Below are 27,204 nucleotides of genomic sequence, written 5' to 3' on the forward strand. Positions count from 1 at the left end.
GTATTTCAATTGAAGTGATTCTCACAGAGCAAAAAAAGCAAGCAGGTAAAATTGGATTTGACAATGTTTCTTTTATTCTCCCTGCACTGGGTGTTCCCCCTTTGCGGTACGGCGCAGCTATGGAGCTTGGCATCTGCTGCTCGTCAGGACACATGTGCAGAGCCGAGCCCTTTCCCAAATAAATGACCCACCCAATGGGATAAAAGTAACACTTCTCTCGTATGTTGAGACAATTGCTCTCGTCTCACCACTGTCTATACGGACTTGCAAACCTGTCTCAGTAACAAAACCCACAAATGTTCTACACAGTAGAGAAAAATTCATGAAATTCCTCAGTACGTCCAAAACCACCACAAAGACATTCCATCATTTTCATTTCTAGTCCTTTTAAATAGGTGGTGATGAGTCATGGACTCAAGATCATTTCCTTGAATCCAGATGGCACAACTTCACCATACTTGGCAACTCCGGATCACTTCTCGTAGAGCCTGTATTCCTTCCATGGTCTTGTCCTTTAAAGCCATGGCGAGGAGAACAGGTTTGTTCCCAGCTTCCTGCGACACAAATGCCACCAGGTTTTTGGCACAAACGTGAACGAGTGGCTGAAAAGAAAAGGGATACAGATGTAAATTCCTACAGATGGGAGAGCCCTCCCACAGGAGTTAGGGGAGGAAGAGTCCCAGAACGATGTGCAGGACTTGTTGATCCTGGACTCAGACTGAACCTGCTGTTTGCTGAGCAGTTCCAACGTGGTCAGCAAAGCCAAGCCATGGGACAGGGAACTTTAGAAAGTACTTTCTCAACCAGCTTAAAAGGGAAGAGTTTTGTGCCGTGAGTGTGACAGCCACCCACACCACCCTGAAACAACCTTACTGGAGCTGCACTTGAATTGAGTTCAGCACTGTCTGGAAAACTTGGAAACTCAGTACAGAGAATCTTTCCTTCCATAATCCTCCCACCTGAACTATGGCACCAGAATTAAATTACATGAAATGCTGTGGATGAAAATGCCTTTATTTCCTTCACAGCCAGGTTTCTGAAGAAGTTTGCAAGTACAGTTTTTTTGTTTAAAAACTTGCTCTGAAGAGGGGATGTTCCACTGACAAACTCTGGAAAAATGCTGTTATTTTTGCCATTCCTAGAGACCCCCAAATGGTGTTATGTGCACAATTTTTGTATGCCTGGTGTAACAGACATTGTTTTTCATTTTAATAGAATAATGAAAATCAGAAATAAGTAGTGAGGCTGAAGGAGGCAAGAAAAGGGATATAGCCCTTCCCATGAGGTTTCTTTAACAAGGATAGATTAGAACAGCATTGACAATTTCACTTGGAAGGGACCTACAACAACATCTAGTCCAACTGCCTGACCAACTCAGAGCCCCAGGTTAAAACATTATTCAGGGCATTGTCCAGATGGCTCTTAAACACTGACAGGCTCAGAGCATCGACCACCTCAAGCTTGTTCCAGTGTCTGACCACCCTCTTGGTACAGAAAAGTTTCCTAATGTGCAGTCTCACCCAGCACAGCTTTGAACCATCCAGCTTGTTGAGGTTTTATTTATACCCACAGCTGTGTATCTGTCAGAAGGATGAGTTTGCTTGATTTTAGCTGCCACTGCTGTTTGGAAGTGTGCACCATCCCAAAGAAGGATGTTAGCAGTGACAAGCAGGAAAACAGCAAACTAGTGAAAGCCTTTTCTTGAAGTTTAGATTGGTTAACTTACTTAAAATTATTTTAAAATAGATTGTAACGAAGTAAACATAGCACTTCCCATTTCCAAATATAACATAAAATCAGCTTGGGTGTGGAGGTTGTCAGACTTAGCAGATATCACAGTAGATAAAGCAAAATATCTCCCATCCAGAAAGGGAAGGCTATTGCTCAAGAGAAAGAACTCCACAAGGGGAAGTCATGGATAGAATCAGGAACTTGTGTTGCTACAGCTTTTCTAGCAAGTAATATTTGATAGCTTCAACCCTGATGGAAAGCCTCATAATCTTGTAGCTCTGTAAGTTTCTGTTTTAATGTTTGACCAGTTGGCGCTTTGAGAAACACATTTTCTTCTGCTTTCTCTCTAGCTTTGTGAAATGGTCGATAAAAACCTCATTTTGTTGAAGCAAAACAAATTAAACTTTATCAAGGGAAGGTGCTGGCAGGCACACTTGGGAGTGGGCAACTAAAGTCCATTATGGGGCTGGCATAGACTGGGGAGGATGGGGGTGGGAAAACAGACCTGAAAAGGAAAACAAACTCACTGGAACAGAAACCCAAAAAGGTTATCAATGGCTGCATATTTAATCTTGCAACCCTTAAATCAACAGAGCTTTATCTAACTTTCCATAAACACGCAAAAGCAATCCATATCCTGTAGGACACAAAGTAACAGATCCCCAAACCACTCACGGTTAGTTAAACTTTTATGCCCAAGAGCAGATGAGCGCACATATTTTTCTGATGAGCCCCTCTTTCCTCATTTTAAAATTAATCTTATCACTGTTCAAACACTGCTTAACTGCTGTGATTCATCAACTCCCTGGCAACTTGCACAGCCCCACCTACCACATTTCCCCCTTATCCTTGCTGCCTCTGCGCTTCGCATCCGCTCTCACCTCATCCTTGCCCAGCAGCACCTTCGTGGTGAGCGAGGGCCTGCCCACGTTGTCGCCGATGGTGTTGGGGTCCACGTAGACGATGGTCCCCATCTTGCCGTACTGTGTGACCACCACGAGGACCGAATTGGAGAAGGCCGTGCACACCACCTCCGTCGGCACCCCGTGCACCACCTCCTCTCGCTGCTTGGACGTCACGATGGGACTCGCCTCCATCGCTTCCGAAAAAGAACAAAAACGACAACAACAGTAAAACAACATTAGATTAAAAACATGCGCTACGGGCTACACAAAGACCGAATCCTTCCCATAATTTGAAATACCCACGGTTAAGTTAATTTCAGCGCACAGGAGCATCCGGAGGTGGGTGTCCGCAGGCCAGCGGTGCACACCCGAATCCCTGAGTGGGGAGGATTTCGCAGCCCCGCAGCGATGGCATCAATGCCCCCCCTGACAGGGTCCCCGCTAACGAGGGTAGCTGGTACCGAAGGGGAAACCCCGAGCCCCGATTTCCACCCCAGCTCCACCAGGGTTTTCCTGAGGGAGACAGGGAGACAGCCACCCCCCCGTCCAGCCGCCCTCACCGCCCCTACCCTTGCCGGCCCGCCGCGCCGCCGCTCTCTGCCCAGGCCCGCCCCGCCGTGGCGGAAGCGGCTCCTTTTTTTTCCTTTCCCTTCCCTTCCCTCCCTCCCTCCCTCCGGCAGCCGGCGGGGGGCGATGGCGCAGGGCAGCCGCTGCCCTCACGAGCCCGTCCCCTCCCCTTCCCTCAGCGCCGCCGCCATTACCCGCCGCGCTCGGGCGCGGGAAGGCGCCATGTCCAGCCCCCCCCGCGCCGCTCTCCTCACGGCCGTGGTCCCTCGCCGGCCCCGGGCAGTGCTGCCGCACCCGATCCCTTCTCCCGGGGATGATTCCCTTCTCCCGGGGATGATTCCCTTCTCCTGGGGATGATCCCCTTCTCCCGCGAATGAACCCCTTCCCCCTGTCCAGTCTCCACGCCTGGTTTCTCCCCGTTTCACACCGTGAGGTGGAGAGGAGTCACAGGGCAGAACCCCCCTGCGCCGTGAGGGGACAGGTGACCCTGGGGGCCCGAGAAGGGATGTGAATATTGTTGTTTTTCTTTTCCCCTCCGTTTCCCCATGGGATGCGGTCGTTCCCACTACTGGGTGTTGTTAGGCCACACTGTAAGCTCCCGAGCATACTTGCCCGTCTAAATAAAAGCGGTTTATAAAGGGGGCTTGTGTAAAACAGGGAGAACAACGTTTTACTTAGGCAGACAGAGCTAGGACAAGGTGAATGATTTTAAAATAAAAGAGAGGAAGTTTATATTGGGTATTAGGAAGAACTTCCCTGTGAGGGTGGTGAGGCCCTGGCACAGGTTGTGCAGAGAAACTGCGTTTGCCCCATCCCTGGAAGTGTCCAAGGCCAGGCTGGACAGGGCTTGGAGCAGCCTGGGATAGTGGAAGGTGTCCCTGCCCACACAGGGTGAAACGAGATGAGCTTTAAGGTCTTCTCCAACCCAAACCATTCTGTGATTCCATGAAAACGAGGCTGGTTTTGGTCGTGGAAGCAGCCTTGCCACTGCCTGAGGAAGCATTGGCAGATGCCCGAAGGAGCTCTACTGGGGGATAAAATAAAGACATCTGTGTGAGGAGCATGAAACCAAACGTGTCTGTCCCAGATGCAAACATTAGTTTCTATTTAATACAGTGCTATTTTTTTTTCTTGGAAATACTGGTACTCATGAATAAAAATTTTGTATTCTAATTTATACAAAGACCTGAAAATTGGCATTTCTCAGAGGTTTGCAACCTCCCAGGCTCCTGCAATTGCTGCATCTAAATTATAATCAAAACCTTCATTCCCATATTTTAGCTGTCCTTTATTGGCATTCTCATCACACTGCAAATATCTTGACCACGGGTGCAGCAATAGCTACCTGACCTGTGGGTTATCTGTTCTGGTGACATCTCTTAAGGACCTCATGAATACTTCTTTAGTTTGTTTTGCTTGAAAAGTTTTACCAAATCTTGATTACAGGAAGAGAACATAGACTTTGTGCTGAGAATTCTTAAAGGCACCGTTAGAGAGCAGCAGAGGTCCGTGGAAAAGCTTCTTAATTCAGCAGGTTATTTTTGTGGTTAATTCAAACAGAGAGACTTGATACCTTTTCGGTACTCTTTGCAGTCTGGCAAATAGTCTGTTTTCCAGCACTGAATAAACAGCATTCCTCTTTCTTGCTTACCACAATCACTCGAGGCTTTGCCTGTTTGACAGAGATAATAGCAGCTATTGTCAGTAAAACCTCCTGACTCATAGAGAAGTTTATTCCTGCTCTGCCTTCTCCAGAGAGTAACTTTACTTCAGGACACAAAGGACTGGATTCTTCCTGCCATCCTTGCCAGACTTCATTTTATTTTTTACAGGACAGGAGGACAGAGAGAGTCCACTGTAGTTCAGATTTACATGGAAACACCATTCTTTGCTGTTTTGCATTCTTTTGGGACAAAAAAATGTTGTCTTTCATAGTTTCAGTCAATTGGATTTCTCATTTTGGCATTTAGCTGAGGTGGGATACAGCAAACTGAGGTAACTGAGCACTGAATCTTCATCACTGAAAGTGTATACATTAAAGAAATGAACTAATGAGAGGACTCCTGTTGTCTGTGTGACTGAGGCAGGGAATGGGTGTTTGAGAATACACACCTGACAGGTGATGGGACCCTTCCTGAGGGGGTCTGTCTGCCTGTCATCTGCTTCCCAGCATTTTCTGGCTGAGAAGGATCTGTATCCATACTCACACTCCTGGTTTCTGTAACACTTTTCCTCCACAGATCCTTAATCACATCACAAACGTTATTGCATTTAGCTTCATAAACTGTCTTTCAACATAACAGATTGTTAATGTAACCCATTTTATGGTTCAAGGGAAATAAAGAATCGAGACTGACAGCGGTTCAGAGCCATCAAATCCTCAGCTGGAGATTCTGCAGGATTTCGCGATCCCTTCTTCCATTCCCATGCACTCACTGCTGAAGAAACATAAGTCGTGCATGTCACTATCTCAATTATAAGAGAAAATCAATGACTGTGCAGCCCCATACTTTGACAAGCAAAGCTACTCCTAATATTGCAGCTTTGTACCTTTATTATTATTTATTCGAGCAGTTTTGTACTGCTTTTTTTTTTTAAACTGCTTAAGTGCCTCTGTGTGTGTAGATTGGAAAGAGGCTGCTTTGATACTAGTCTTTGCATTTATCTGAACTGATTTCATAAGAACAAATGCGTGAGATCCACAGAGCATCAGAAATGTTTCCCACTTCTCTCAAACACAGACACACAGTGTTTCAGGACATCCATTAATAATCCCTGCTCTGGGGAGTGCCTCACTGTCAAAGTGCTGGGTTGGTTTATTAGTTTACAGGTTATTACTTCTCTAGTTTAGATTTCTCTCTTGTATCTTTTATGATGCAGAATATAGACTGTGAGCTGGAACCTCAGGTGCACCTGGGCTCTGGGCTGCGCAGCCAAGGAGAGAGGAAAGGAATTAGTTTGCTCCCTGATGCAGGAGCTGCTTGGGAATTATTTTGACCCTTGTTATAAATCAGGTACATGAAGTGGAGCTGCCTGTGAGTACATTCCTTGGGCCAGACAATATCAGAGTGCTCCTCTTCCCCTTATTACTGTCACAGCAAGGTCGGGGGTGTGGGTGGTGTGGGGCTGTGTGAGGGCTTTCTCTATGGGGCCATTGTAAAAGTAGTAGGAGGAATGGCAGAAATTCACCTCCTGGATTTCTCCTTTCAAGCCATCCCCACTGCAATTAATTAGAGTCTGTCAGATACGGTGTTCAGAAAATGTGAGTTGAGGCCCTGGGGGAGGCAGGGAGAGGAGCACACCTAGGGTTGTTTAGCCCCAGCAGTTGGGTCTCCCTGGCTGGCTCTCTGCAGTCAGTGGAGAGAGGCCTTGGCCTTTGGTGCAGAGTGGAAACATGGCTTTGAACCCAGCTGTCTGCAGTCAGGAGTCACCCCTGCTGCACCTGAAGTTGGCTGATTTATCTCTGGGTTTCTAGAGTTCCTCTAGAATGAGCCTGCTTAACATGACCACAGTGCAGCCCCTTCTGCACATGAGCAGAAATGGGACATCAGGTGTGCAGGGGAGCCTGAGGCTGGAGTGTGAGCTGCTGAGGAGTTCAGATGTGTCCAGGATTAGGTGATACCTGAATAGCATCTGAGAGTTAAAGCTCTGAGGCTCTCAGTTTAAGTGCTTGTATCTTGAAGGAAGATGAGGGGATTCTGGCTCTGTTGTGTGTTGGTCCCTTTTCTGTGTTCCTTAGGATAACAAGATTATCAGTTCTTATTCTGAGAGACAATTCTAAGAGGTTTGCTTTGTTCTGAAGTTGTCCCCGTGGCTCTTATTGTATGGAACATCTCTTATTCCATTGATTGTGTAAGAGGAGGGCTCAGCCAATCCATTAGGCATTGCAGAACCACTCCAACCTATTTTGTTGTTGATGAAATGGGTTTTTTTCCCAGTGTTGAATTCAGCCAGCAAAAACCACAGTCTTACAAGAAAAAACAAACATAACACTTAAACTCAAATTGTTCCCTTTCTGTGTGAGCTGCACCCAGCTGGACATCTGAACTAGAAGTGCTGGATGTCTTTACATGCCTGAGACTGTCAGGTCACGCTGTTGTTTTGGTTTCTTGCACTTGCAGCTTAGAAGGAAGCAATATGGGAATGTTCATTAATGTTTGTGTCAATAGTAACTGCCCACATATGAGCACTAGCAGATTTTCCTGAGAAAGCTCAATGCACAGGGTAGGATTTAAAAACATGGCAGTAAGCCAGCATGCCCTGGCTGGGTCTGGAAACATCTAGGTAGCAATTTGACTGGCGCTCTGTGGAAGTTTTTTTAGTCAGATTTAGCGACCTATAAATAGAGGAGTACTCCAGCCCTTGTAGGACTTTTTTGTGCTGTGTCATTGGTGTTTTCTGAGCTGCTGTGCAGGCTGGGGGAGGAGGATTACAGATCCATGGGGCTGAGAGGAGAAAGGAGCAACCTTGGTGCTGGGGGCGAATTTTGGGAAGGGGCTCCTTCTGAGATTGCAGAGCCTGGCAAGAGTGAAGCAAGTCATATCTGAAGAAGGACTTTGCTGAAAACAGTTTCTGGGGTGCTTGATTTCAAACAGCAATAGTTTTCATATATTCAGTATCCTTTAAACCAGCACATCTTAAATTTCTTTGCAAAAATTTCTCCAGAAATTATTTAAACAACCATTGAAATGAAAATGACATTCTAGAAATGTGTGAGATACTCATCCAGAAACACTCCAGACTACCTAAGAGAGCTAAAAGAGCTCCAGCTACCTAAAAGAGTCAGGATTACATCATGCAGTCAACCTGGTGCTGTCTGATGATAATTTTATCCTCGATATTTATCATGAGATAACAGCTGGCTGTTCTGGGCACTGTAGGCAGGGGGTATGGAACAGACAGAGTCATCATGAGGCAAGATTGAGTTTGAGTACTGTTTACATAATTTTCATTTGTCAAATAACAGCCCTACATAGATCACAACCATGACAGCGCCTGTGGATGGTATCATCCATCAGCAGATCTACCCTGTGAGCAGCAGAGGCTTTGTATTGCTGCAGTGGCTGAAGGAATTATTTCCATGGATCAGTAAAGACAGCAGTAATTGCCTTAAAGCTCACTATAGTTCATGCAGGAGATTTTCAGGTGCTTGTGGTGGTCTGTCAGATGAAAGACAACATGCAAATTGATTGTAAAAATTATTGTGGTATAGCTTCTAAGAGCAAAGCTCATACCTCTCTGTTCCTGAGAAGTGTGAAACACAGAAAATAACGCCATGGCTCTTGCAGATGTAACGAGAATGTCAGAGTATTAGTATGATGCTAATAGTATAGTCAGTCCTGTAAATCACTTAATTGTGACAGCAAATTAAGTAGTGTTGTTGTCTAGATTCACCCACAGCTAAAATGATACATCTTGATGAGACAAATGCCTTCTGTGCTGCCAGTAATAAATTAGCTCCTCTTTCAAGTGAGAAAACAATTAAAAACTTGGTTGAAAAGGGCGTACTTTCTCTGTGGCCACTGATCCCTCAAACTCTGGAAATAATAAAGTGGTTCTAATAGTTGTTCATTGTTACACAGTTGAAAGAGGGAAAATCCATTGCCTCATTATGTTCAAGACAGTTATGAAATTGCATTGGGAATATCTGAAAATGTAAGAGGCATCTAACCAAATGTAAGAGGCATCTAACCTCAAACTTTGACAATGTGTCATCATTTGCAGTTCATAATGCTGCTGTTAACTTTTGGAGATATCAGTCAATGCACACAGTGGAAAATGAGAATAAATATTTACCTTGCATTTATTTGGATACAAAAATGCTGCTAGCAAGGATTTTCTTGCTATTTTCTAAGCCCGTGAGAGACTTTTCTCTCTCAGAGAAGAGGTAGCAGAGTTATGTAAACAGCCAAACACCTGCAGCCTTGAGAAGTGTTGATTATAGTATAGTAGAAAAATATTTTGACAATGGATGTTTTAGGATTTTAGCCAATCACCCCCAAGGGGTGGCTGATTCTTTGTCCAATTAGACTATGAAGAAAAAAGTCTATGAAAGAGTTTGTAAAATAATTAAATAAAATCAATCTTGCTGCACAATTCCTGCCTGCTGGATCTTCTCTCCTCCTCCTCCTCCCTACGGCTGCGGGACACGGTGATATACCCTAGGGCATAGGGCTGCAGTAATACATTTTTATGCTGCATAAATAACAGCAAAGTACACAGTAGACAAGTCATGATTCCATTTTGAGTGTTGTGTAACAAAAGTTTCAGAATTACAGGAGGTATTAATTTTGCAACACTCAAATATGTGGAAGCATTCAGGCAGTTCTCAACAAAATGGGCAACAAAGCCTTGTCAATGAAACAATACCAAAATGATTTCTGGATATTATGAATTACTTCTGAATATTAGGTGAAGATTGGCCTCATCTGATTTTTAAGTTCTTTATAGGTGTTGAAGATGTTGAAGATGGTGGAGATGCCTGGTGTCTGAATGTCTCTTTTTTGATACATTAAATTTTTTTGCCATCTAGTCAAAATTATCATCCTCTCTGGTGCTTAAGTTTAGCACATAGAACCGAACTTATGCTGTAAGTCTCAGTAAAGAATCCAAGTCAGACTTGTATAAATGACGTTTCATGAGAAGGCAGGAGAGTGCAGGCAGGTGTCCTTTAGTGGGCTGTAGAGACTCTCAGCTTTCTGTCTTCATCTGCATGTACTAAGCAGACTCACTGAAAAGGTGTGAGATTTTAGGAAACTGGGAGCTGTATTGAAGGACTTACCTATGACAGAAGATTGGAAATATATTTGTGAAGAATATTGCTATTTGAAAGATTTTGTGAGGCATGTCCATATACTGCAGGAATTTGTTTTTAGAAGTGTTTCAAATCCTGGTTATCTCCATTTCAGAAAACTTGTAGAGTTTACTACATCCCCCCCTGTGCCTAGAGAGTAATCAAATAAGTATTTCCTCTTGGAAGCAGATTTAATATTTCAAAGCCCTGAAAAATATTGAGTCTGTTAAAGTTGAAGTTCAAAGTTAATTTTAACTGACCACATAAGTTCTTTTATGAATCAACATAAAAAGAAACAAGTACTGAAATTGTTTGTTAGTGCCATTCTAAGTAATGAGCTGAAGTTTGTGATAATTTAATTGTGCTTTTGATGGACTGTACAAATGTACTCTTAGAAGAAAATACAATTATATACTGGGGAAAATGGCATTAAAATGAGGTATTGTCCCTTATTTCATAGGTGCTTATCTCCTGTTTCTGCACAAGAAACATGATAATTAAGAAAGGCAGATACGCTATCAACTTTTTAAGTTTCATCCTGGAAATGAGATTGGAATATTCCATGAGGAAATCAATGTCTTTTTCCTGCTCTCTTCTGTCTCTGTAAGAAATGCTCTGCCTAAATCCTTCTTTGCTCAGCATTTACAATTCTTCTTCTGTATCTTTAGGTGACTCTAGGCTGAGCTCATGTTTTTGTTCTGAACTTCACGTGAGCCTCCTTTTCTAACCCTTCCAAGAGCATTTTGGAACTAGTTTGCCCTGAAACCCTGAGATCTGAGAACACTGGGGGATTAGGTTTAAACTTGTTAAACTGAATTAACACTCCTGCCACATGATTCTGGCCTGTGCCAGTCCTTCTAATCTTGTTCAGAGTTTAGGATAATTTGTTTAGTAGGGCTGATCAGCTGGAGGTTAATTCAATTGGACTTCGGTTATTTATTCATGCCCAGATTTGCTGAGTGTCACAGCAGATACATGAGGTCTCTGTTTCAGTTATGAGATGGCTTCATTAGTGTGACGGAGAGTCCATCTGGGTGACTTCCTTTCCTCAGTGCAATAACTGGCTGTCAGGGCTCTCTCCAGTGGAAAAAAAGTCCTTATGTAACATCTCCCTTTCATTTGTGTCACAAGTGTATGGATTACAACTTAAAAGGCACTTCTCTGTTCTGGTTGCTGGGATTGCTGATAAACTTTCTCAGAGATGTCAGTAGTATTCCAGCTCTACATTTTCGCTGATACCAGAATTTAAAAGAAAAGCACAGAAGTGTTTTAAAAGCCATTTATTATTAATTACGTATTTTCGTGCAGGATTTTGGTCCTTCTCACTTCAAGATCCACTTTCCTCCTGATGGAGGTGCTGCCAGTGCTGGGTTGGAACATGGTCAGTCTTTTGCACTGTCCAGAATTAACTACCCAGAAATGGAAGACAAAAAGGAAGAAGAAAATTCCATCCTACTGAAACCTCTGGAGGAATTTAGGTAGGCAGAATGTTGTTACTCGAACTGGAATGTGGCCAGGATACCAGGATTAATGTTAGCACAAAATGCCATTTGATTGCAAGTGTTCGGATAACCTTGGATGAAAGTCTTAATTGAAAAGAGGCTCTTCTAACAGAAAAGGGCTCCCTGATGTTGGCTGGGACTTTGATTCAGGGTTGACTCAGAGAATTTTTGCTCTTTGCTTCAGCAGTTTTTGAATGGGACAGCTCATGAGTGGTAACAGATCTCCCCTACGCAGCCTGCAGCACAGATTACTTCCCAGAGAGAATTCCATGCCACAGACTGATATCTCTTTTTAGAGATGTTTCCTGATATATCATACAAACAGTACAAATAGGAGCGTGATGGGAGACTTGCTGGGGGAAAGTTCCTGAAGGTTAGAAGGCAGGACAAATGTTGAATGTCAAGAAGGTACTGGGACAAGCTGAGCTTCTGCAGCCACATATATGTGGAGTAGTTATTTATGTCATGGAGTTGTTCCTGAGCAAGTGAGACCATCATTTGCCCCATTCTTGTTTTTTTCTCCTTCCTGGATGTTTCTACTGTCAGTCCTCCAATACGTTTTATGGCTTGGGCTGGCAAAACCAGATGGTTTCCAGCTAAAGCTTTGATGATTAAGAGTAGCTTTAATCAAAATTTTTTTCTCTTTCTCTCATTCTTTTTCTATTAAATTGTAAATCTGTGCTGAGGAACAACCATTAGCTTCAAGGGAGTGAGAAATGTTCCCACATGCTTGGCCATCTTCAGAAAACCCTGTCGCAGTTACAGACCATGAAATATGGTTTCCAACAGAACAGTGTTCCCCAAACCAGATGGGACCAGCATTACAACTCAGCATTCTTTACAGAAGTTTATTTGCTGTTGACTTGGAAGACATGGTAGAGCTTTGGAGAGGAGTTTCTGCTTTTCTACACAGCAATGCAACATGGATCTTACAGCATCAGCTCCCACAGAGAAGCTGGAGACAGCAGGACTGGTGTGTCTGTAGCCATCCTTGTCCCTAGCCTGCGGCAGGAGGTGATGGCTCTTGCTCGGATCCCGGGTCCCACATGCCTGCACGGGGGAAAGGAAGGCAGCCAGGGAGGATGTTGAGGCAACTTGCCATGAATTATGAAGGGGGCTACGAACAGCCAATGTGTGTTCCCAAGGGAATGTATCCCTTGGGATACAGGTGTATCCCTGTCTGGAGGAGAAAGAGTAGTGTGCAGCTCCATCTCTGGGTGCTCTCCTGACACTACAACTCTTTCTTTACGATGAGGCAGGAGCTCCGTGCAATGGGAACAATCCTTACAGGGCTGTGTGTCAGCTCCATGCATGGATAAGCTGTATGTGAGCTTGAGACTTGCTTTGCTATTTTTTTTTGAGGGCAAAACACATTACTGCTGTTATGTGGTATGAATGTGACTTAAGCTGTTTTGTAAGTGGAGCTATTTTCCATTTACCAAGCTCCACTGATGTTTTCCCTTGTTTTCTATGAAAAGACACAGATTGTCCCTTTTCCTCCAGCTCAGTCTTCCCATTCCCTTCCTGCAGCACTGAGGACTTGTATATGAGCCAAGATATGATTCCTCTAAGAATATACTTCATTTAATATTCCTTTTTCCGGTCTTCATAATTTTTCATTTATAGGTTGACCAGTGCCTGAGATGCTCAGTGCCTTCCCTAACCTTGCTTTGACTAGTTAAACTTTTAAATTAAACATTTCTATTGCCCTCTCCTACAGTTTGAGAGTTATTATATAATTCTGCATTTTAAAAAAAACAGCAAACAGAGAAGTATTCACAGATACATTTTGCTGAGAAGAGATAGATGACCTGACATAAAGGATTGAACATACTATCCCACAGAAATCCCTGCATCTGACAAAATAGGCCAAACTCATTCTTTACGTGGCTCCACAAGGGATGAACAAGCCTCAGGGGCTGTAAGGAAGACCACGTGCTGAATTTTTGTTTCATTGAGTCCCTGGAACATTGAATATGTGCTTGATATGCAAGAGTAGGCTGAAATCTGCAATCAGCTCCACGAGTGTAATTGAATCTGAGTCAGGAGAAGTGACACCTGCATGATGAAGAAGAGAATTCATTATGCTCTGTTCAGGTCTGCACCAGCCCACTCGTGTGGACAGAGTTCAGTATGTACTATCTTGGGCTGAGGGATCACACAATCATGCTCCAACGATCATCTCCTATATATATTTCTACTACGTGCTGGACATCTCAATGCTCTGCTGGCAAGTGTATGAGCACACACCCTCTTATCTATAATCTGTTCTGTACATTCACAGCAGCAAACAGAAGCATGTTGGACCAATATGAATGGGGAAAACCTGGGGTGTGACCTTCATGTGGGGCTGGCTTTCCTTCTGAAAGATCACCGCTGTCTTGGGGACATCAGTGTCAGTCCAGCCAGTCCCCCGTTGTAGGTACAAAAATGCTGCTAGCGAGGATTTTCTTGCTATTTTCTAAGCCCGTGAGAGACTTTTCTCTCTCACAGAAGAGGTAGCAGAGTTCAGTAAACAACCAAACACCTGCAGCCTTGAAAAGTCTTGTTTATAGTACAGTAGGAAAATATTTTGACAATGGATGTTTTAGGATTTTAGCCAATCACCCCCAAGGGGTGGCTGATTCTTTGTCCAATTAGACTATGAAGAAAAAAAGTATATAAAAGAGTTTGTAAAATAATTAAATAAATCAATCTTGCTGCACAATTCCTGCCTGCTGGATCTTCTCTCCTCCTCCTCCCTACGGCTGCGGGACACAGTGATATACCCTAGGGCATAGGGCTGGGGTAATACCCCGTTATTGCAGGCAAATACGATACAGCTGTGCAGGGTCTGTGGTGCTGTGCATCTCACGCACCTGCTCCCCCGGCCAACATTAATAACAAGACTTGGTACAAAAGACTAAAAGTCTCAAAGACAGCACATGAAGAGAGAAGGAGAGACCAATGCATGTTGTCACTGCCTTAAAAGGGAGCGTAAGAGGAGAAAATTCCTGGGTGATCTCTTCATGCTATTACTAGGAATGGTCCTTTTAGGAATGGTGCAATGAAGAGCTTTTGAGAAAATGTTGTTATAGGAATTTTTGTTGGAAATGTTATTTCGACACATCAGGCCATATTGTTTGATCATTCCCTTTTCGAAAGTAACTTTTAGGTTACAGTGTTCTGCTTTGATGGTTTTTCAAACAAAATTGCAGTAATTTCATGTCGATTTTTTATCCACATTTTATCTTACATGGGAAAAGTAAGCAAAAGAAAACATTCGATTAACCCAAACTAGCTGCAGGACATGCTGGTTTTGTGAAAACCTTTAAAATATTTCTTCCTTTTTCCCTATTTGGGTGAAAATCTTAGGATGTCTCACCTTTTGGAGAAAGGACAACACACTCCAATGAGGGCATGTGGTACCTCGGCCAAGGTGCTAAACCAGGACTGGTACTGACTCACTCTCTGGTGCATCTGAATGCTCACGGGTTTTGTCTTTAGCTACACAGTGATCCCATGTATCAGTCATGCCACCATGTGCACACTGTCCCTGGGGACAGCTGGGCTCAGGGCTTGGCAGGAAGGCTTTTGGGGCCACGTGCTGAAGACTTACACTCTCTGAAACACAACCCAGTGCTCCTTGGGGGGGGTCACCAGTGGGATTAGCCCTCAAGGGGGGCACTCGAGTGCCCTTGACAGGTGACTTAAATGGAGAAAGCAGTGCATCTTGTTGGGGAGCCACAAGAAAAAGGCAGATGGCCTTTGCTCAAGGCAAGTGCAGGGCAGTTCTCCTTTAGAGGAGGGAGATGTGATGTGGTAACAGGTAGAAGGACCAGACACACTCCAGCCCCTTTGGACTTTCAGTCAAGGCTGGAGTTCCATGTTGCTTCCTTATATAAAGTAGGAAACACCCAGTGTTTGTCCATACTTTGAGGAATTCTTACCCGAATCCCCTGTGTATACATACATGTATAAAATCAGTTACTGAAAGCAGGAGAACAAAACTACTATGAAAGTAAGCAAGATCCTCCAGAGAGAGGGATGCAAAATATGTATCCAATAAAACTTTTCTGATGATATCCATAAATCCAGAGTTGAAGTGCTGGCCCTGCTCTCCTCTCCAGTACCATTCCACCAGAAATGTGTAGCTCACATCCTGAGTCATCCCCAAGGAGAGCAATAGATGTTATACACTGGAAATAGTTTAATTTCTAACTGGCCCAAGCACAGTTCATCCCTCTTTCATCAGGCGAGAGGAAGATGAAGAATTTTAATATCTCCTGGTGAGATCATGGGACCTCTGAGTCCCTAGGCTTATTCAATGCAGTCAGTGCATTTTGCCAGTTCCATGCAGGAAACTGCAGGTTTGGGAGATGCTGGGCTCCCAGACTCCCCTGTAAGGGCAGGAGAGTGATGATGCTTGTGCAGAAAGTTGGACTTTTCTGTTTGGTTTGTACAGGACCATGAGATCTCCACTTTCAGATGAGGGAGACTCTTTTTTAGGCTCATGAATTTATAGCAAGGCGCTCCAATGGCTTTATTTCCAGAGGCAGGGATGATGGACTCACACTTGAAGAAACAGGTCTGTAGGAGATGTGTTTGGTGGGATCTCACGCTTCATTTATCCTGGGAGACCATAGCTTGCTACATCCATTCCTTGCTCAGTCCCAGCCTGTAAGCTGAGGTAGTGAGCTCACAGCCTCTACTGTCCCCTCCAAAATAGTTGTCCCAGAATACAGAGAGGGTTGTCTCCCAGGAACCTGCCCTCACCCCACACTGATGCCCTGGATGTAAGTTTCACTGGGAATAAGTGACTGATGGCTGCAATTACAAGGTGAGATCTTTGGAACAGAGCCAGCCCCCTCTATAGTAGAGTCGAAGGGCAAGAAAGATCTTTCAGACATCCTATGGCTGTGAGGTGGCTTTGCTTTGAACGTAAACAAGAAATGTATTTTCAGAGTACTTGGAATCCACAAGCAAAAAAGGGAAAAAAAATATGAGAAAATCAAATGTCTGAGTTACTAACTCATCAGAGGCCAGTAGGGATTGTGGTAATACAAGCTATATTATATTGTCAATTTGTATTGTACATTGGGAACAACAACAATTACGTTATTTTGAAATTAAGAATAACCTGGAGGGAGAAAATAAACTAACAGTATACCCCATAGTTGAGAGGAAGAGATAATTTGTACTTGGCAATAATCAATACTCATGTATGTCTTCTAATTGAGTTGGCCCAGTCTTCCTCCAGGATGTGACAATGACAACTGAACTCCTCTTCCCGTTTGATGGATTTGGTTCTGCTGCAGCTGTAAATAGAGAGTGCACCAAAAATGGCTTTGATTTGTCCTCAGCATCTGAGCACCAACTCTGCTGGGTCCCAAATATCAATCAAGGGGCACGAGGGCTGTCTTGCCTGGGACAGTTGGAGGTCACAACCAAGGACGTTTCACCCATCTGTCTCCTCACGTCCCCAGCATTCAGCTGAAGTAATGTAGAACAAGCATCTTCTAAAGAATCAAATTATCAGTTCTGGTGGCTTTCTCAACAACTTGATCCTTGTCCTGTCTCCTAAAATATTTTAAAAATACTCTGCTGCCAGAGGCACTGAGTGAGTTGGTTGATTAGTGTGACCCAGTGCTCGGGGATCCACAGCTGAAGTGTGTATTGTTCCTTTGGAATTTGAGGTTCTTGCTTATGTGTGCAAATTTGCAGTGGTGGTTGGATTCATGATGGAAATAATTGTGAGGACCTGGGGCTGTCACCTGGCATATGGCCAGGGCAGACTCCAGGCGCCCTTTTCTCACATCTCTGTGTCTTGGCACTTCCTAACTTGTATTACTTCCTCTGTCCCTCTGCTGTGGCTGGAGGCACATCCAGTTCAAATGAAAGGCTTCCCTCTTCCCTCTTCCCTCTTCCCTCTTCCCTCTTCCCTCTTCCCTCTTCAAATTGCTGCTTGTGTTGCCGACTCAAGCTCTTCACTTGGTTTGCTCTGGGGGATGAGTCAAAGCCCTGGCCTATTCATATTTCACATCATGTGCACGTTAATTGGTGCTTTACAACCCAGGAACTTCCTAAGGAAGCACAGATTTGGTCTCTTAACAATTTTACTACAAACACATTTCGCCCCCTTCCTTTTCCCTCTTTGTCATAGATAAGATTCATTTTTTTCTGGACATGCATCCACTGCCTGACGTTTCTCAAATCTCTGCTCTGGGACACTGAATTCTTATCTCTGAGGCAGAGTGGGAAAGGAAAAGTAGTACATGAGGGGAACTGTGACTCATGCAGAAATTGAAATGATGAAGCAGATGCTCCTATTACAAAGACCCAGAGGTGTTCAAAGACCTACTGGTGGAAAGGCAAAAGCCTGGGCTTTTCAGTCTTGAAAGTTTCTGCATATTGAAGCTTTGAGCACCGGATGAGGGTTGCAGACTCAGGAGCTCTGTGCTTGCCTGCTAAGTCCTTTCCATGTCAGCAGCAGTGCAGCGGAGCTGAGAGTTTGACTGCAGGCAGTGTGCAGCTGATTTAAGCCTGATCAGTAGAAGATCTGATTTAAGCCTGATCAATAGAAGATCTGTTAAAACTTGAAACACTGCTGCCTTCTTCTCCGCAACAGAAACTTTAATTTACTTTTTTTTTTCCTCTGAAGGGGCTGAATCTGAATGAAAGGAAATAAGGAGAAAACATGCCTGATTTTTCTATTTCAATGAATGAGCTGAAGGAGGCACCTATGTGTCTGTCATCCTGAAAAGCTCCTTGTTTTGATGGAGCCTTAATGGATTTTTCAAAAGACTCTTTGAGTGCCTTGCCCAGCTCTATTGCAGACAGTTCTGTTTTGAAGCTGGCACCTTGCCATGTCTATTTATATTCAATATTGCCTTCAAAAATAGCATCACTTCTATCTTTTCCCAATATTCAGGGCAGTGCTAGTACATAGGATGATGAGGTGGCCTTGCCTCCCTTGTGCTAGGGAAAATGCTTCAGGGAAACCCAGACAAGCATCACTCCTCAAGGATGGGTAAAATTCCCAAATTCCTTTGCCATACAGATGGCATTTTAGACATCACAGAAGGGAGAAAAACCTGTAGACTAACAGGAAAAAAAAGTTTATAACTCTCGACATGGAGACTCCCCAGCATCCCAAAGTTGTCTGCTCCAGACCCTGTAAACAGTCCTCCGTGTCTAACCTGATTTGCTCTCACTGCAATTTAAACCCGTGTCATCTTGTCCTGTCTGCTGCAGCTGTGGAGCACAGACTGTTTCCTTCCTCAGAAGGTTGTCTTTTAAAGGCCTTAAGAACTGAATAGTTAAGCTGAGGGGAAGACAAGGTAAACATCTCTTCTCTGCCACTTGTTAAGCTATGCAAGGAGAGGAACCATTCCTCTGGAGGAGGAGAGCTGCGGGACAGACCATTACCCTGTAACTGCCATTATCCCAGTTCCTTTCTGGAAGAAAAGTTCATTCTCACCCTGGATGTGAGCAGTCTGTGCCTCCTGCTGAAATGCAGTGCCTTGCTGTTGTCTCCCATTCACATTTCACCTCAGTATTTGGGGCCGTTTCATCCAACTTGTCTAAATAATTTTGAATTCTAATGTTGTCCCCAAAGTGTCCTTGCCATTTCTCCCTAATCACTCTTGTCTGCATGCATAATAACCCTGCTCCTTCATCCCTCACCGTGTCTTCCATGCAAACAAAATGGAGCAAAGACAGGAGAACGTGCAGCCCAGCTGTCCATACAGCCTGGGAACCACTGGATGCAGCAGATCTGCAGGGATCTCCCATCCCCTTTTGTGCATGCCTGGGGCCACAGCCCTTTCACTGCATGCTCTGTGGTTTCAGGGGCGCTAAAACAACGGGGCAGAGTCTTGTCACCCCACAATTTGGTTATGATGCAGCACCATTACATCATGTGGCTGCGGAGGTGGCAAGGCAAGCAGAGGGCCTTTTCCCAGGAGGACTTCCCCTCTGTAGCTGTTGGCTGCAGGATGAGTAAGGTGCCCAGTCATGTTGTGACTCCCGAGAAATCCATTATCAAAAGCCTTTTTTCTCTTTGAAGTATCCTCAACTTGGTGAGCGTGCAGCCTTATCTCTCCCTTTGCCAAATTCTCCTTAATGAGGTTGATCCAGCTTTGCCAGCATGGCTTAATATTGTCCATCCAGTCCGGCCAGAAAGGATCCTTTATTTTGCTAACATAATTAAAAGCAATAAATGACCCATGGTGTGCAGCAATAATGGTGTTAATGCTGTAATGCCCAGACAGAACTTGGGATTTAGAGAAAGTTTCATTCTGTGTTAGCAATTTCCCCAGCTCCCTTCCTGAACAATTTCTATTTCACATCCTATGCTGGAATCTTGCCTCATGCTGTTTACATTAAAAATGCATTATACGTGTGTTGAAAACATTGAGTTCTATGTTGCTGGCAAGGAAGGATGCTGTTGTGTTTAAGAAGCACTCTCTTATATTATTATCACTTTTGTTTAATTTAGTAGGATTATTTTCTCTAATTCCAAAGCTGGGAAAAGACTCCTGCAAATATTCTTCCCACTAGCCAATTTCTGTATCATCCAAACCCATGTATAATCTGACTTGCTTATGAACTGCCACATCACCAAGTTAAAATGCTGATTTCCCTCTGTTAACTTTCTCCTGTGCTTTGGATCAAAAATATACAAAGAAAAGGTAATGTCATTTAAGAGAGCTGTAAAAGGCTTGCTGCTGTAGAGGGGAGCTGGGATTTATGCTAGCAACAGAGCAGTGCTAGGCTGGGGAGATACTGAGGTTTCTAAACTCCACAGAAGAGTCACATGGACTAGGAAAAGTGGGATTGAGCAACTCTGCACCTGTAGGGACTAGATGTTCAAATGCACTTTACCATTCTCCATAAATAAGCCTCAGAGGGATTTGGTATGGATCTCATTGCTGTCATATCTAAGCACCTTACTGTACAAATAGAGTGTGGCAGGGATGGGAGTTAAACCCCTGTCTCAGCCCCAGAGCTTTAACTACATGGACATTTCTAGTCTTCGTAATATAATTTGATCCTCATAAACTAGAGGCCTAAAATGAGATGTAATGAGCGGGAATACGACAGAAATGGTGAATGTGGGATGAAATCAGAGCTCTCAAAGGAAATGAGGTGTGAGAGGGAAGGGAAGGGAAGGGAAGGGAAGGGAAGGGAAGGGAAGGGAAGGGAAGGGAAGGGAAGGGAAGGGAAGGGAAGGGAAGGGAAGGGAAGGGAAGGGAAGGGAAGGGAAGGGAAGGGAAGGGAAGGGAAGGGAAGGGAAGGGAAGGGAAGGGAAGGGAAGGGAAGGGAAGGGAAGGGAAGGGAAGGGAAGGGAAGATCCTGTGGCAGGTGTTGTACCACTCGGTGGTTCTGTGCATAAGACCCAGGATCCGTTTTGCATTGTCCAGCACAGGGGATGCTACAGAGGAATCCCACCTAGACTGGGGCATGGCAATAAGGCACCAGCATGGGAAGTTGCAGGGAGGAGTTACAGGACAAAAGGTTAAGGAAATTAAATCTGTAGAGGAAAGTAGGGGATATTCAGGCAAAGGTATAAGGATGTAAGGAGCCCTGCCTGAAGGAAGGAAATACATGATTTTGCTTAATTAGTGACTGACGAAACTGTACCTGGTGGGCATGAGCTGCGAGAGAAAAAACAATTCCATTTACATAACTGAAAGCCACTTTTTGGCCGTGACACTGGCTGGGGTTTGGGCCCCGCAGTGCAGCTGGGCAGCAGATCACTCAGTGCACAGCACACGTGTCCCCAGTGCAGGCAGGAGGGGCTGTGGCAGTGACTGGTGGATGCTGTGGGTAGGATGTGTGTTTGTTTCCACAACGTTTTGCGAGGTGGTGGAGGATTGGATGCCGGCATGAGGAAACCTCTCAGGGGGCCAAGTGGCAGCTGTTCCATGGCAGCTGGCAACAGCGCCTTGGGAAGCCCAGCAAAGCCACGTGTCTGCCCAGGTGAGCTGGGAGAGAACTGCCACATGGCTGAGGCTGGCCAGGGAATGGGGACCCTTCCTCCCTGGGACAAAAGACAGAGCTTGGGATGACTTCCTTCAGCTGAGACATCCAGTTTGTCTCATTCCAAACCCATCATGCCCAGCAGCACGAGGCCATCAGAGACCAGCACGAGCTGTTGGTGATCCCGCAGCCTTCAGGAACACAATAACATGTTTGTTAGATCTTCTTATGCATTCACCAGGTCACTGGTCTATCCTAGAGGGAAATAACCTTGTGCTGAACAGTTTGATTGTCTAGTGCTAATATAACAGGAGAAAACCTATTAGGTGTTGGCCTGGAAGGGTCCTTTGGGTCTGGAATAGCTTCTCTTTTTCTTTCTTTTTTTGTTTCCCTTTCCTTTTTCTCTTTCCCTTTCATTTTTCTTTCTTTTCTTTTTTTCTCCCTTTTCACCCTTCCTTTCCATTTCTTTCCTCTTTTTCCTTTCACCTCAGACCAGAAATGAGCATCAGCAATGAGATTAGCTCCATTGGTTAGGACACGGTGCTAATAACGCCAAGGTGGTGGATTTGATCCCTATATGGGCTGTTCACTTAGGAGCTGGACTTGATGATCCTTGTGAGCTCCTTCCAACTCCATAATTTCTGTGATTCTGAAATGAAGGCAGGGAAGACAGACCTGTGTTCTGTTTCCCTGCCCTCTCAAAGGCTGGCTGTCCCTCATGTCTCCCTCAGAAAAACTCCCTACCAAACATTTGAAGAGTTTTCCTGCATTTGTGCAATGATCTCTTTCTTCTGCTCCTTGCTTGAGAGACCTCCACAGCAGGCCTCTCCTGGATTGCTTCCTGCTCTCTGTGCGCCAGCAGCTGGCCAAGAAGAGCTGGCTGAGAGCACCAGGCTCCTGAGCCCAGGCTCTGCAAAGACAAAGACATCCCATCCAGACACTGTGTTGGCCAAGGTAACACCTGGACCAGCTGTGGCTGATCTCTCCCTCACTTCAGCAGCGGTTTCCTGTCACAGCAGCACATGGCACTTCAAGGGAAGAGCCTCAGGGCTTCTCGTCTCCTGGCACTGCTGAGACTCTGGTGGCCTGTCACAAACAGTAGGAGAGGGACATGGTGGACTCTGGAGTGCATCTCCCATGCAGATGTGACTCTGAGCATTTGCTTTTAATTTTAAAAGGAGAAAAGAACAAGAAGCCTGTTCATTCATTGCCTGGGTGAAACATCCCATGGAGAAACATCGTGTTGGCAGAGTCCCTTTCCCCTGGGAGCTGGAGACAGGCAGTTTTGAGGCCCATACAGCTGTTAAAGCAAGCACTTTTCCTGCTAACAGCAGTGCCAGGAGGCACTTTCCTCCTGCAGTTGTGTTTGGGTGCTGGGTACACACAGTAAGCCTCCCCAAGAAGTGGGAAGTGTGAGCAAGGCTCTCACAGCACTGAAATGAAGGTGTTTGTGAGCTTGCAGGCTGTGATAGAAACCAGTGCAATCCCTGCTGGGAAAATGTCACTGCAGAGAGCACAGATCATTCTATAAGGTGGTGGTCTTGCAGTTAAAGTGGCTTTGTAAAGAGATGATTCCCCAAACCAACGAATCTTCTGTGTCCCTGATTGTTCATGGGTCTTTGCACATTTTCCAGGGCAGTGAGAGATGCCTGTTGACCCTCTGCAATTAGTACCCTGTCTTAATTGACTTCAGCATTCTGCCAGGTTCCTCAGAGATGAATGTCTCCATCTGCTCATCCAGGACAAAGGTGGCTCTCCCTGAGATGCGGTTACAAATGAGAAGCAGACGTGGGGCAAACCTCACTCTCCTAGCACAGGTGAGGGCGAGCTTTAAGGCTTTCATCAAGGAGTGAGAGGCTCCTGGGACGGTGCCATGGCCATGGTCTGCACTCACATTGATCCCTATGAGGGATGATCCCAGTGGGGGCATGCTGTGCCAGCCCCTCTGCCAGCTCAGCCCATTTTTGAGCTTCAGGGGCAGAGGCACTGGAGCTCTCTCTCTGCTTGCATAACTGCATCCTTCACATCTCAGTGGCTTGGTTGGGGTCTGGGCAGGCGCACGTGAGCCGAGCTGTGTTTGCTGCTGGAGCCTTGAGGGGAACAGGGAACATCCATGCATGTAAAGCCATCAGCTCCGGAGTGAAACCTCTGCCTGACCCAGTAATCATTGGCAGGGATGAGCAGAGAAACCACTCCTGACAGGCTTTGCCAACCTGGCTTTTTGCAAGGGATGCATTCAGAGACCTTAAAAACCCAGCGACTGGGCTCTGGCTTCAAATAAATCATTCTCCTGCCTTTGCTGTCATTAGGGGATGTGATGAAGCCATCCTCCCAGATGCTGAGTCTCATTTCATCCCATGTAAATCTGCTGATATTCTGCACCTCAGATTCCCAAATGCTGCTGTCCCAGTCCCTGGTTGGGGCAACAGGGACACAACTCTACATCTTGCTGAAGGCCCTGAGATGCTGCTTGGCTTTTTTGGGTTGGCTTTGTGCCTGCCTGGGAGCCTGACCTTGCAGGGGGAGGTCTGCCAAGAGGATCTCCAGCCACTGCCTCTCCAAATGCCACACACGCAGCCTGGCTGGGACTGAGGGAGGGACAGCACGGCTGGGAGGAGATACTGACTCCAGACCATCTGCCTGACACCAAGGAAATGTGCTCCTGCCCACCATGCAGACAAAAGTGTTTCTTATATGCACAGGTTGCGATGTGCCCCAGGCCTTGGCCCCTCCCCCATGGTGCCTGGGGACCCCTTTCAGGGCAACTGCTGAGAAAGCAGTGGGGCACAGCAGTCAGTGTCACCCTTGGCATGGGCACAGTGACATCCAGTGGAGTTGCTCTGTGTTGGCATCCTGTGGCCCATGTACCTTATGTGGTGTCCCAGTGCTTCAGGGTTTCCTGGTTTCCCTGGGCACAGAAATTGCTCAGCCTGGCCTCAGGTGTCTCGGCTCTTGTCACTCAATGCCACAAACGCTGTCAGCGTTCGGTGCCCACGCTGCTGACTGGCTGCTGTAGGTTGGTGTTCACTGTACGTGCTTCTCCAGCAAGCCTGGGGCTGCCGGAAGCAGCAGAGTTCTTGGCTCTCCTTCTGCTCTCTCCCTGAAATCAAGAGACTTTTAACTTCAAAAGAAGCAGGCTTGGGGTTTGCTGGGGAGGATGCAGGAGCAGCATGTCCTGGGAGCAGGTTCTTTAGCTGCTGGAGCACTCGTCCTAGTGCTGCTCCTTCCAGTGCAAGAGGAGTGTGGAGTGACCTGCAAACCGCTCCATCTGCTCCATCCTGTCCCTCTCTAACACCCTTGAGCAGCAACAGGATGGGGGATGCTCATGCACAATTCCCCTTGAGAACTAAGCTAACCCGCCACTGGATGTCATTATTGCTCCAAACCAATACATTGAAAAATCTATTCCAGGTCTCCAAAAAATGTGAGTTTTCAGTACTTAAAATGCTTAAAATGTGCTTCCTGAGGACACAAATCTGTTCACCTCTTCTCCTGCAGCTCTTGTGTTCCCCGGCACACCTTTGCATGCCCGGGGACAGAGTGCCGGGCGTTTGGCACAGGGAGGACACAATCCTGTGTGACCTCTCTGCCCTTCCCAGGAGCTCCTGCGCTACCTCCTCATCTGCGGGGATGACATCATGGCTGTTTCTGTAGCAACAGAAAGGGGCACCGCAATTCCTGAGCGGGATTGAGCAGGAGGGAGACATTCCCCCAGCAGTGTCCTGTGGGTGCCCCTGGGCTGGAGAGCAGAGCTGGCAAGTCAGAGGGCTTTTGGCTGGTATCTGATCCAATAAATCAGGGGGAAACATTTGGTTCATTTTCCCCCTGCTTTGTCTTTCAGCTGGGGACCCCAGCTGTCTCACTAGACCTGAACTGAAATATTTTGCTTTAGGTTATTTGACCTGACATGCTCTTTTCCTGCCTTCTCCCTGCTTCACTTTAAAAATGAGGTCTGGTCTTAAAGAAAACTGTCCTTTGAAACCACAGTTAGAAGTTTCATTTACAGAGGGCAATGTCTTTCCACTGCCTCCTTCCCCCAAGGATTTTCATTGCAATTTTCCCAAATTCAGCCTGATTTCACCAACGAGTTTGAATTCTTGGATTGTCCGTTTCCTGGCTGGTTTGATATTTACTGAAAACGTTTTACATGGGCGTGGTTCAATGTGAGAGCTGATGGAAGTAGGGGATCAGGCGTTCAGCCTGACCCTCCTCTCCCCAAGCTACTCACAGGTCCCCTCCCAGCACTTCCAGCATTTCTGTGCCATCACAGCCTCCCATGAGCTCTGGGACAGACTTTTTCTGATGTACTGGGAAGTCTTGGGCATCCCATTTGTTGTGTGCATGGTCTTTATGGGGGAGTGGAGGACAACTGCAGGGGAGGGCTGGTGTTTGCACAGAGAGGAGTGGGCGATCCCTGGGGAAATCCTGGCTTGCTGGGGAGAGCTTCCATAGAGCCTCACTGATCTGTACTCTTTCATCTGTATGTGCCTGCTTCTAAGTTGCCCTGATTCAGTTATATCCTTTTCATTGGCTTTTCTCCTTCCACCACAGCTGTAAAACAAGCCAGGGAAACATCAACTGCTGCAAGCCTGATGTGAAGAAATAATCCTGAAACAGCAGAGCAGGATGTTTGTGGGCTGTGCCTCGTCTCTAGCACTACCTCGGGTCCCACAAACAGCTCTGGCCAGCAGCAGCATCATCTGCTCCCACTGCAAACCATTGCAAGGAGTTGCAACCCAAGGGAAAAGAAACCACTCTACTCAGCCTTGCTCTTAAACTCTTGCAGAGAAGAGCTTGGGATAGGCCTTGGGTGTGTGTCAGCAGAAGGGAACTTGTCTCAGCCTCTTAAGAGCTCTCATACTGCCTGCACTCCCTGCCTGTTTTGACTTGTGTGGGAATCTTTGCCATCAAAATGATACGACAATTCCAATCACTGCTGATCGCTTTAGGCAGGTGTAATTCAAGCTCTGGCTGCAGACGGCTGTCATTTAATTAACATGGAAAGAGCCAAAATTCTGCGTAAGACTGGGGAAGGCAAAGAGAAGAGCCTGAGGGGGACCTGTGATAATAGAGAGCGGAGGATGCCAGCAGACTTACTGAGAGTTTATCTGTTCCCACAACCAGGTAACGCTGACATTCCCTGCATCACAGGCAGCAAGGTGTGCAAGGCGAGCTGTGGTAGGCAACACGGTTGTGCACTTACTTCAGTCCAAGTTGTGGGGAATGACTTGAAGACAACACAAAGGGTAACAAGTCCCTTCTTGGTGTTGTAACCAGCTCTAGCTAGGAACTCACAGGCTCTGAACACTCTTTTCTCTTGCTGTTTCACCTCTTTGATTTCATTCCTGGCTCAAGCAGTACTTGCCCTCAGCCCTCTGGGGCCAAGCTCAGCTGGCTACAAATTGCTTCAGTTCCCTTTGGCCACTGGACTGGTGCTGACCCTCCAACAGTGCAGAATTTGTCCCTGTTCTGCTCCCTTTGTAGCTGCTGACTTGCCAGGGGTGGTATTTCTATGCAGTGGCTGTGTACCTTGTGTGCCTCTGCTTTCCACGCTTCCAACCCAGATTTCAATTTTCTACACCTAAAATGAAATTAAAAGGTCCTGTTACTGCAGCAAGGGAAGTGGTGGGCAGTGGAGGAAGTGCTTCGGTCCTGCTTATCTTGAGCAAATTGAACATGTTTTGAAATGTCCTGGTAGTGCAATGCTTCACCTTCTGCAGCACCTGGAGCAGACAGAGCTGTG

General features: G+C 45.8%; 1 protein-coding gene across 3 annotated transcripts; it reads right to left on the reverse strand.

The window, feature by feature from the left end:
• Positions 1 to 51: 51 nt before the first annotated feature.
• PSMG3 (proteasome assembly chaperone 3) lies at positions 52 to 3,599 on the reverse strand. Of its 3 annotated transcripts, none has more exons than XM_048320403.1 (3): positions 3,398 to 3,599; positions 2,613 to 2,830; positions 52 to 602 (listed from the first exon to the last, which is right to left on the reverse strand). In XM_048320403.1, exons 2-3 carry the CDS (start codon positions 2,826 to 2,828, stop codon positions 450 to 452), a joined length of 369 nt encoding a protein of 122 aa, XP_048176360.1. In that variant the 5' UTR covers positions 2,829 to 2,830; positions 3,398 to 3,599; the 3' UTR covers positions 52 to 449. The 3 variants fall into 3 exon arrangements, with proteins under 3 accessions (XP_048176360.1, XP_048176359.1, XP_048176358.1); XM_048320402.1 differs by lacking the exon at positions 3,398 to 3,599 and adding an exon at positions 3,206 to 3,246; XM_048320401.1 differs by lacking the exon at positions 3,398 to 3,599 and adding an exon at positions 2,940 to 3,183.
• Between the last annotated feature and the right edge of the window lie 23,605 nt (positions 3,600 to 27,204).

Source organism: Corvus hawaiiensis, chromosome 16 (genome assembly GCF_020740725.1).
Source record: "Corvus hawaiiensis isolate bCorHaw1 chromosome 16, bCorHaw1.pri.cur, whole genome shotgun sequence".
Classification (NCBI taxonomy): domain Eukaryota; kingdom Metazoa; phylum Chordata; class Aves; order Passeriformes; family Corvidae; genus Corvus; species Corvus hawaiiensis.

Coding starts and splice junctions, on each gene's coding strand:
- PSMG3 (XM_048320403.1), bottom strand. CDS start 2,828: ATGGAGGCGAGTCCCATCGTGACGTCCAAGCAGCGAGAGGAGGTGGTG. Junction 603..2,612: donor TGCTGCTGGGCAAGGATGAG/GTGAGAGCGGAT, acceptor TTTTCTTTTCAG/CCACTCGTTCACGTTTGTGC.